Source organism: Malania oleifera, chromosome 6, assembly GCF_029873635.1.
Source record: "Malania oleifera isolate guangnan ecotype guangnan chromosome 6, ASM2987363v1, whole genome shotgun sequence".
NCBI lineage: Eukaryota > Viridiplantae > Streptophyta > Magnoliopsida > Santalales > Ximeniaceae > Malania > Malania oleifera.
In genome coordinates, this window is record NC_080422.1 from 1,960,937 (window position 1) to 1,973,155 (window position 12,219).

The 12,219-nt window shown below is 33.8% G+C and overlaps 1 protein-coding gene across 2 annotated transcripts; it reads right to left on the reverse strand.

The window, feature by feature from the left end:
• Positions 1–6,476: 6,476 nt before the first annotated feature.
• LOC131157393 (beta-carotene isomerase D27, chloroplastic) lies at positions 6,477–10,959 on the reverse strand. Of its 2 annotated transcripts, none has more exons than XM_058111507.1 (6): positions 10,392–10,959; positions 8,938–9,030; positions 7,594–7,655; positions 7,194–7,300; positions 6,811–6,906; positions 6,477–6,723 (listed from the first exon to the last, which is right to left on the reverse strand). In XM_058111507.1, the coding sequence occupies exons 1-6, from the start codon at positions 10,836–10,838 to the stop codon at positions 6,674–6,676; spliced, it is 855 nt and encodes a 284-aa protein (XP_057967490.1). In that variant the 5' UTR covers positions 10,839–10,959; the 3' UTR covers positions 6,477–6,673. The 2 variants fall into 2 exon arrangements, with proteins under 2 accessions (XP_057967490.1, XP_057967489.1); XM_058111506.1 differs by having other exon boundaries at positions 7,194–7,444; positions 10,392–10,944.
• Between the last annotated feature and the right edge of the window lie 1,260 nt (positions 10,960–12,219).

A 12,219-nucleotide genomic window follows, 5' to 3' on the forward strand; every position in this document is an offset into this window, starting at 1 on the left:
AGAATTTGGCTGCCTTCGAGCTCCAAACGATAGTAGGGAAATATCGCTCGAAGAATAACTTCTTGAACCGACTTCAAGATACTAGCACTAGATTTGGCCTCTACTCCTCAATCAAACGTGCTGACCTCCACCACCGTTTTGCCTCTCCCGTCAACTTAAATGACGCAAACGCCACTTTCTGCTCATCTATACATACCAGTACTGCTAAAATCTCCTCGACATCCTGAACCCAATTCTCAGCTGCAATTGGGTCAAGTCCTCCAGAAAAAGAAGGAGGCCTCATCCACGTAAACTGCTCGATCATGCAGCCATGCTCTCCTCCGCTCCTGGCCATCTCAGCCATCACCTGCTCGGTGATGCTGCACAGTACGACACTGTATCTCCACCTCTCATACTGAAGGGTCCTGATCTGTCACCTCCAGCATCTGTAGCACTACTACCTCGATCCATCTTGAAAATGCACAAAACACTATTTTAAAAATCCTATACAGATCTACTTTACTTCATCCAACTAAAACCTCAAATTCACTGTCAACTATTTCCCTTGTTCCTACCCCAAAATCCAATCCTATGACCCAAACATACAACTCGTTGATAGTTTACTATGATTTTCCTAAAATCGTCACCCCAGGAAAAACACAAAAACCACCACGATAATCCTGTATTCAGACCATAGAACAAATCCTCAAATTCTTTTCCTATTTTCTGGTATTGAACCCACTGCATTCTCAAGTATATAGAACCTAGCAACCTAGGTTCTGATACCAAACTATAACGACCTGCTATTTATTCAACAATTTTTTTATATTATGATATCATCTTTCTGAAATACTACTAGTAACATCCCAGGCCCAAAGGAATGTTGGGGAATACTCTGTACATTATACAAAACTAGGCAGCAGTACATAAAACTGGGAACTGCTAAATACAATACAATACCAGAAATCTATAAAACTCTGAAATATATTTACAATACAAAATACCTAGTGACGTCACTATAATCTGAAAACTATCCCAAAACACTATTATCTCAAAAATACCTACCCTTCCCACAAGGGCAGCTCAAGTCAACCTCTACCTGCGAGCCTGATCTACTCACCTAACTGGATCTCTTGAAAAATGATAAGTCATTGGGATGAGACAACGCTCAGTAAGTGGAAATATGCTATTATTAGTGTGTGGCGGCTGAGTTAAATAGTTAAAATACTGAAATATAAGAAAACTGATAAACTGTACAGAATATATATATATATATATATATATATATATATATATATCATGTAATCTTTAAAATATGACTGTGTATCTGAGTTTGCTATCTAAAGGTACTGCTAGTATAATAATATAAATTGTTGTTGTGTGATATATCTGTACATAGGAACTTTTGCTATACCCTGGGATCTGTATATCATGATATAACCCCTCATGATAAGGTTATGTGGCCCGTAGGCTGGACTTACACTGGTTGGCCTACCAGGCAAGTCAATCTATATCTGTACATCCGCCAATCTGTAATGATCTATGAAGATCCTAGCTTACTGCAATCTCTCCGGGCTGTATCAAAGCTCTGTCATCGTCTAATAGGCTACCTCAAACCAGCATGCTGGGGAGACTACAATCTCTCCTAGCACGGTTAGACGGAATCCACATGTTATCTAAGTCATGTGGTTGCACATGTCTGAAACTAGCAACGGTACCATGCTCTACTGTATATCTCTGTCTATAATATCCACATGGGTCTATAACTGTGTAATACTGTATACATATATATTTATATATAATAATCTTGCCACTTTTAACATGATTTCAAAAACAACCATAACACTATATTTCTGAGCTATATTACCTAAGATATCTTACTGAAATATATTTATATATATATTATCTATCTGTATCATCTGTGCTTTCTGTCTGTACTATCTGTAATATCTGTATAAAATATCTACATATAATATATGTATACTCTGTATATAATATCTGTATGCTCTGTATATAATATTTGTATGCTCTGTATATAATATCTGTGTGCTCTATATATAATATTTGTATACTCTATATATCTGTTGTAGCATGTTGATGCTATCACTGTATAATCTGTCTGAATAAACTGTCTGAGTGTTATGGTTTAGAAATCATGTTTTATGAGAAATATTGTAAGTCTCATTCATTTCTAATATTCTGAAATATCTGAATATTTGTATATCTGTAATGCTGTAAAATCTATATGTATTGTACTGTAATAAACTCATGCCACACATTTGAATAAACATAGTCTCATGCTCAATTTCTGTAATTCAGTTATAAAAATAATATTCATAATTCTCTGCAAAATAATCTGATATACATGCTTGTAAATACACTTTCATAATCTTCAATATACATATTAAAAATTGTTAGCATAGCATATTTCCCTTACCTTAAATCTAAAAAGCCCCAATAAAATTCTGCCTCTATACCTGCAGGGTTCCTAATTAACATCTTGAAAACAATATCCCCCAAAACAAAACATCAGTATTTCCTTACCTACAACATTTCTTATAACTACATGGAAGGCATAATCTGAACAAATCAACTTTCCTCACGATCTGCTCCGACAAACTTGCAGAGAACTTTTCCAGGAGCGTCGTGGCGGCCTTAGATCTTCAATCCGGCGAAAAATGGGGCCAGGATCGAAGAGAGAAAGGGAGGGGGTCGTAGGAGAAAGAGAGAGAAGGGTTTCTGCGCTGAAATTTGATTAAAAATCTAAATTTCAGCTATTTATAAGGCTGGATTCGTCGATGAGACACATCACCTCATCGACGAGTTTCAGTCTGCTTTAAACCCTCTTTCGGTATCTTCTCGTTGGCGAGATGGGTCTTCGTCGACGAGATTCTGAAGAGCCCTGGTCAACGAAACCCCTGTGTTCGTCAATGAGTCCTGTAAAATTCTTGGGTTATTACATGAGCTATGTCCACGAAGCACACCGAATATACTATAACTTGAGAGAAAAATGAAAGGAGGAGATGTAATGCCCCAACCCTCTACGTGGGCTCGGAGTGCTACTAATCCACTCATTTACCTGATAATCTACATTCTAATATCATGTATGCAGCGAAAAACATAATTATAATCTTCCAACAAATATAATACCAAAGTTTTCTAAATCTATCTACATACCATAATAAACCATGCATCCACCTGTATTCCCATATATACACATATCTCCCAAAAATATTCAGTATTCACAATACCAGTATGTTTCACAACTATTCATAATATCTAGAAGACTTATAACATAAAACATAAAACATAAAATATTTGCATTCCCAAAAACATCATTAAAATGTTTATATCCTTTTTTTTCTTATTTCTCCCAAAAATACTATAGAACCTCGAGCTCTCTAAGCTCGATCTCAAGGAGGACCTGAAAAAAAAAATACTTATATTCGGGTGAGACACATCTTAGTAAGGGAAGAAATAATATATTAAAATAGTATGTGGCTAACATGAGTTTATATGACAAACACTTCCATAAACACTGAAATCATTCTATGAACCTAATCAAACACATGCAAAAGTTTAAACCACGAGATTACCTAAGGATATGGGTGATTACCCATCTATACAAATAGCACCCCTCTGCTCTGATACTTAGCTAAGCAGCCCGAAAGTCACTACTGAAGCATACCAGAGCACTCACCTTACTCAGTAAGCCCTCAAGTATTATATTAACCTCGTACTCACACAATTCAAACAAAATTTTATCAGTGAAGGCCCTAAGGATAGGGAAATCTACCCACCCATACAAGTAGGTTCCCTCTGCCTTAGTACGTTATGCAGCTACTGCCACATCTGAAGTTACTAGTGCACTCACCTTACTCAGCAAGCGCTCAGGTGAAGAGTACACCTCGCCCAATCGTAATATGTTCTAATAGCATAAATACTTCTAATAACATATTACATTATTCTTTTTGCCATTATTCAATCATTCACATCCATTCTTGTTCATAACTTAAACATAACATTACATTTCACTTTAAGTGACTCTTTCCATTCATATCGTTCAAGTTTCACATTTCATTTGTTTATCATTTCATTGCCATTACATTGCATTTTCCTTTCTTTCCTTCGTATTACAGCTGGTCTTTAGCCATCATCAGTTAGTTTACAGCTCCTTTTAGTTGTTATCAGTTAGTCTACACAGAAGTGTGCTAGAATCTGCTAACATGACTGTCTTTCAGCTGTCTTACATTTACATGGTTGCATTTAACATACACAAGCAACATAATCCATATCATATTTTATTCTCAATGCTTTACTTACTTAACCTACATCGCATACATTTAACATATATTTGCATAGAATTTATATTTACTCATGCCACACAATTTAACAGTAAAATTCATACATATTTCTGTAAAATAGGCCAACTCACATTTAACATTTATATGTTGAAAATATATTTCATTTCTTACATAATTCCCCAGAAATTACTTTTCACTTTCATTCGTTTACTTTTACATATACATAGCTATATAAGTAGTCCTAAGCTTAAAAAACATAATTTTACATGGTTGACATTTTATAATTCACACCAAAACATACATATAATGTAACGTAATTTGTTACCTTTAATTTCATAAAATCTGATTTAATATATAATTTCTTCTTATCTTGTTTCTTGAACTACGCCAACAAGGACCTCGAAAAATTCTTACGACGCTCACCCAAACCCTAAATCAAAAATCCTAATTCTATTAAATTAATTCTAAATAAAATACTATTTTAATATTTCCTAAGCACTTAAATACCAAATAAACAGTTATACCCTCAAATATAACCAAATTGCCAAATTTCTCAAATCCAACTCTCGCTTTGGAGTAGGACCTAAAAAATCCCAATTGAAAATTTACTCATGTTAAAATGACGACGATCACGACTAGGATCCCATGGTGGTGTCTGATTGTCGATTTAACAACAGATTTAATGAGAAATTGAGAAACTAAAGGAAGGTTGCCTTACCCCAGGAATGGTGCCTACACCGCTCTCACGACAAATATGCTCTAGTAGAAATGTCAGTGGTGGAGTTAGGAATCCGACGACACCTTCCATTTCCCGATCGGTTGAATACCCATCGAGAAATGAGAGGAGAGAGAGAGGAGATGGAGGAGTGGATGACTAAGAGTGCGCTCTCTCTCTTTCTCTGCAATTCGCAGGAAGCTCAGGCTTCCTTATCTTTTTTTTTTTTTTTAACTTACTTTAACTTAACTTATATCATATACATATATATTCACCATTTTACTTAATTAATTTAAGTTAATAATGTTTAACTAATTAAATAAATAATTTTAATTTAATTTAATTTTTTAACTATTCCCTTTATTTGTTTATTTAATACATTAATTTAATAAAGTTTAACTAATTAATTGATTAATAATTTTAATTTATTAATTAAATTTTTTTAAAAAAAAATTTTGGATTATTATAGGAGATATATACTAACTCAACTCTTTTCACACTTTTCTCTCTCTCACCTTTAGCACTCTTACACTCCTCGCTCACTCACTTCACTACATTCATTCACGTACAATTGCTTCATTATGTAACCATATTGAATGGATATGAAAGGAAGAGAGTAATTGAAATATTTAATGGGTTATTTTAGTATGCAGGCATTATCATTCCAGCGCATCAAAGTAGGCTCCACGACTCATTTTCATCTACAACTCATCCTCTTCAAGACCATTTAATTTTCCATTTCCATTTAATCAGTTTCAATTTTCCCCGTTTCCATTTCAGCTTAATAGTTGCAACATAAGAAATGATATTATCCCAATTTCCGCATTGATAAATTTAGAAGCAAGCTTCTATTTGACACAGGAAGAGTGTTTTCGTTCATCCTTCAGAAGCTTTTTCAGCTTGTCTATATTGCCCTTTTTAGATATATATGTTTGGGCGACACAGGAATCAGTCACATGTCTGGAGACATTGGAAGATTTGATTCTCATTTACCTATGCAAAAACTATATCTTTATCATCTCACCCTCAGTAAATAATATTCGAAAGGTCGCCTAATAAAGTTAGGACAGTCCCAGTATCCCACTCGTGACTTCCAAAACACTGCTTCCCACGTCCAATTGTCTTAGGAAAATAATATAAGCTCCTGTGCACAAAGTTGACCACGCCATCACCGGTTTGGAAAGAAGACATAATGTATAAGGTATCATCGACACTTGAATATCTACGCTTCAAGTTTAGATGTAACACTCGTATGGTTCGATCAAGGATCGGCTTGATGAAAAAAAATAAAAGAAAAAGAAAAAACAACCCGAAACAAAGCAAAACAAAAATACAAATAGAGTCGGTCATTTTGGTTGTGACGGGGGGAGCACAGGGCTTGTTCTCTTATGACTTGGAAGAAATATCTGCTCAATTTCTCAAAGCAAAACTAATTAGGTACAAAGACAATTCTCCATGCTTAACCAATGCAAACAAACTAAAGACGGATGTAACCAATGGTATTGACAGTGTAGTTTTAACAGTACTTCCTAGAAGTTCACTTTCCAAAATTTTTCGCATAGTATGTCATATGTACAGGCGTGATGACATGGAATATTAATCTGTAGGTAAGGAAAAAACGATCACATTTGTGCCTCTTTGTCATGTTGTAAAAGAATATTGAGCAGGGATCTTCTCAAGCTTGTAGTTTAGGGCAGATACTGGAGCTAGGGTTTGCCATGGAGCCTGCACATACGTAATCCTGTAATAGTTAGTAAAGCAAAAGGGAAAATGTCCATCAAACTATGCACCAGAAGTTTTCATTCAACTTACAAACATCTGCAAGACAAGGCTGTTTGGACACTGGATCCTCCTCGAACCTGGGTGGCACTTGGCCATACACCATGTCACAACTCATATCCTCAAAATCTGCGCCAAGGCATAAGCAAGATCATACAATGGCCCGAATTTTAAACAGGTAATTGGGTTGACTTATGCTTAAATAGGTAGGTATGCTTAAATGGGGAAAATGGATCATTAACGACCCGACTTAGATTCATTTTGAGGCACCCATTCTAATCCGAACAAGTCTACTTTAGAATATAAATAAGATGTGAGAAATAACTTGTAGAGTCAACCCACTGCTACATACCATTTTACATATTATCAGCCACAAATGATGGGTGATGTACAAGTAATTGAACAAGGGAACATACTTGGAATCATGGTCAAAGGAAGCCCAAATTCATTTGTGAAGAAATCTTGGGTAGGAATTTTGCACATGTTCACACACATTCCAACACACCCACTGTTCTCCAGGTACCTTGATTGAAAAAATTTGTCAAAAAATGAAAAAATAAATAAATGAAACAAAACAAAAAAACAAAAATAAGTACTTGGGCAGTGATATAAATGGCAACTGATGCTGTACATAGATTTGCAAGAATGAAGTATGAAAGTGACAATGCTGCATCAAGAGATAGAAATAGATCGAGGAAATAAAGCGTTAGAAAATTTCAAACTATGGGGAAAAAAATCCAAAATTTTTTGAAGGATAAAGTATCTGATAGAAACATTTGTTCTAATTCAAAGTTTATATATAAACACTCTGCCTACCTGCATTTCTTTATATGCACTCCACTTCTTTGCTTCACTCCATCTACCTCAACTTCCACAACCTACCAGTTATCACAAACACACCATATATCAGTAAATACAATATTTTCAAGGTTCGAAATCATATTACGCAGCGTGCTTCAAATAGTTCTGTGGTTTCATCAGCTACAGTGAGGGCTGGATGCATTGCAAAAGTTGGGATTTCCCTCCGCAGAGTAGCTTCATCAATTTTTGCGAGTATTTATTTATAAGGCATGTGAAATGCACTAAGAATGAACAAGACTGACAAGTTGTGGAGTTTTTGTTAAAAATTATTAGAGAATCGAGTTTACTCCTAAAGGAAACATGACTTCTCTGCTTGAGGAAGTGTGCTAGAAGCTCACAAATGAGGGAGAGTTCGTTAAGAGTTTGTAGCAAAATCACGCCCTAAAGGTTATGCACATGAATTTACGTGGTTTGGGAACAGACCTAGGTTCACAGAGCCCCTGCACCATCCTCACTATCATCAAACAAAAACTTCCTTAGGTGTCAACCCTTAACTACAATAAATGTACATTTAGCCTCATATGAAAAATCCTAAAATACTCTCATATGATAATATAATTACATTACATCTTGACTCAAATGTATTATACTATATCGCGAGGGAGCAAACCCTTAATGCTCCCTCCTCCCCACTAGGAAGTTGGGCTTAATTTAAGTAGACAAAGAGGTTCCGCATGTTAGGACTAGAGGAGCCTATGGGTGGGCTTAAAACACATGGGTGAAGACCAATTTGACCCAAAAGCTTAAATCTATTGGGTTTTGCGCTCAACCATGTATATAAGCACCCATAATCTACTCTAATTTTCCAATGTGGGACAATCTCACAAGTGGAATTCTCAACACCGCATAAGGAGGACTCAAGGGAGCCATAACTCAACAAAGTTTTACTTATAAGTTGTTATAGATTAAAAATAGATAAAGGATGAGTGAGTTGAGTGATTCGTATACAAAGGACGGGTCAAGAGCTAACGATTTAAACTTTTGAAGTGAGTTAGCGTTTACCAAGACATCACTTTCGAGATCAAGTTAGTGTTTACCAAGACATATCAAGCTTACACTGTCATACACAAAAGACTCATATGACCAAAAAATAGGATTGGAAGTTTGCATAATTCACAAAAAGAAAAAAAAAATTAAATAAAGAATGCAACAAACTATTTTTTTTTATGCTGAAATCAAATCATTCATGACAAGAAAAAGAAAATGTAGCACAAGAACTACCATGTTGTAATTAGATTTCAACAAAATTATACCTAATTACCATTGTGGCTAAATTATGTTTGTGGCAAATATAATTACCTCTGAAGGCCCAACTAACCAGTGGAAGAAAGGCACTGTTAGTGCAGCATTGAATTCTGCAGCCCACTTCGTTGGTGGAAAGAGTTTTCTAAACTACATCAATAACAGCAACAATTGGGGTTAGTCTGGATCAAGCATTTTGCTTGATAAAAAGAAATAAAAGTAGAAAGAAATTTATTTTTTATTATATTTTTTTCTCTACTTCAAATACTTTTAAAATAAAAATTTATTTTAATATGGTTAAAATTAAGAAAAATTAAATGTAAATAATGTCTAAAATTATTATTTTATTTATTAATTTAAAACATTATTTTTTATTTTCTTTCTTATGATAATCAAACATAAAAAAGTGAATTTCTTAATATTTTTCTTTTCCTTTTTCTAAAATTTTTTATATTTCAAATGGGGTCTAAGTGATTTAGCCAAAATTTTTTTCACTCTTCATCAAATTAAAAAGGAAAAAAGGATTAGATTTTAATCTTACCAGCGCCAGTGATTTAGAGCGCTAAAACAATAACATTCGCAAGTACACTAGGAAATTAGGTCATATTTAATTTGCAAAATGTTTATTCCTAAGAATAGATTAATTTTAATATATTAGTTACAATTAGTTATATAAAAAATTATTTTGTAATTATAATATAAAATATTTTATTAATTCATAATAAGGAATATATAAGTAATAGTTATTTTCAAATTTCATCATGATGGCGTCTATTCCTTTTTTATTACATGTTGAATAAAATAATTAAAAATAGATAAGAAATAACTATCCCTTTGATTTCCAAAATTTAAACTATATCTCATCTTATTCTAATGGATAGCTATTCTATCGAACTCTAAAGAAACTTATTAATAGAATAATAAATTGATAATATAAAAAAATATTAGTATTTTATAAGTGTTAAGGTTTGATATATATTATTCGTTCACACCATAATAGTTTAAGTTTTTAGGTAAAGTGGTAATCTAACATGATATCTGAGTTGGCTATCGTAGCGTTATTTGTCATCTGTTTATTTTTTCATGTGCTGTCAAGCTGCACCTGTAGGAGAGTGTTAAAACTTGATATACATTATTGGCACACAACTTAACGGCTTAAGCTTTTAGATAAAGAGACAGTAATATGTAACAAATTATAATTAGCACACAAATATTAAATAGTTCACAAACATAACTCTACTTACAGCTCTTTTTTAGCATTAGTTTTCTAACAACTTAAAATATTACTACCCAAAATCTAAATCTTAATAAAAAAAATTAATATCATTTCACCATATTTACCCATCAATTTTTAATAATTCATAATAGATGACAAAAAAATTTAATTAAATCAACAAAAACGAAAAACCAAACATGCAACAAGTGAAAAATACTTAATGTTAATAATTAGGTTGGTTTTTTTTTTTTTTTTTTTCAATTGCTTTTTGGTAGAGAGAGAGAGAGAGAGAGACCTGAGCAGGAGCGCCAGGGGGAAGCATGGACAAGAGGACCTCCGTCACCACTTGCTGCTGCTGCAAACGAGACCTCCCCTGCATCACTCTCTTCGACACTTCAACAAAACTCTCGTACTCATACTCATCCCACCATCCCCAATTTCCCCATCCATTCTTCTTCTTCTTCTTCTTCTTCTTCTGATCATCAGCCCCTGCTTTCCCAAACCTCTCCATCTTCCGAGCGAACAGAGTCATGAACGCCCTCTCAAACACCCCGTCTCTGTACTGCGTCTTCTGCCCCACCGGCGCTGGCTCCCCCGACGGCTCCGCTATTCCGCACCGGATATTAGTATTACCGACTCTAATTCCGCCGCTCTGTCTTCTTCGAAGCACCGAACAGTTTTGGCATTGATGAGGACCATTGGGTGCTGGAAACCCCACCGCTTGAAAGCTTAGAACTACCATGGACTCCCAAATTTTGGGTTATTCGAACAAATAGGCACAGAGATCTCTCCTGGGTATAGAGAATGTACTGTGTTCTTTTGGGCATATCAGATGATTGGTTGAGATTTGCTTCATTTTCTTTGATAAATTTATGGCCATCCGTGCCTTAGGAGATTATTCCAAATATTTCGATTTTTCCCTTTATTTTTTTCCTGGGTGGAGTTATTTCCTCTGTTCTTAGGACAGTTAGCTTTTCTTCTGTGTTCATTTGTGAAATGACAAGAACGGCACAAGCTTCCCCTTCCTTCAATCCTGTTTTGGAGATGAGACGTCGTGCCATTTGGAGGGTGATTTCGGAATTTCGGTGTGGAAGTTGACAGTTTGAAGTTCAGATGCTGGGTTGATTTGTTAGAGTTTTTCCCCGTTTTATTATTAAAAAGAAATAAAATATAAAATAACACCTCGGGAATATTTTTCCTAAAATAATGCTCACGTAATCTCACAGCTTCATGCTGTGAGATTTAAACTCATGGGCCGCTCTACCTTCGACGTGTGGCAACGAGAGAAACAGCAGGCAGGTGATGCGTGGTGTCTCTAGACCAAATCTCGCAGCTTGGAGCTGCGAGATTTAATGAGGGCATCGAAGTGGAACGTGACGTGTGGCGGAAATCTTAAGATAATTTTCGTATATTTTTAATCATTTCTCAGTTAAATTCTAATAAATTAGTACTTTGTTTTGTTAGATCTCATAATAATATTCTCTTCCCCTCCATCATTCAAAAATTTCTAACTTGATTTACCACTACATGCAAGAAATTATTATGTCATGCTTTAATTATATTTAAAATCGATTTTCAAATATTTTTTAACAGTCTCATCCTTGATGGCTCGGGGGTTGTAAATTGAATTTCTATTAAAATTGTTTTTATGCAATAGTCCACATGCATATATTTTAGAGTTAAATTTAAATTTAAACAATTAAACACATTCTCTTTTAATAAATTTAATCATAACTTTCCCTTATACATATAATTTAGAGTTAAATTTAAATTTAAACTTAAATTTAAATTTTTAAATTTCAAATATATATTTTAACAACTTCCCTTATAAAATTTCTCTTATAAATTTAACAGTTAAACACATTGTTAATTTTCAATAAGTTATAAAAATGCCTAGTAATTATAATGCTGCAAAATATTTATTGGATGCAATATTTAAAATTAACAATGTGTTTTATTTAAATTTAATTATAATTTAAAATATAAAATTTAAGTTTATAAATTTTATAAACTTAAATTTAAAATATAACTATTGTTTAATTGTTAAAATATAACTTTCTCTTATAAATTTAAAATTTAATTAAATTTAATTTTTTTAAAGTTATAATTTAAATTTAATTATA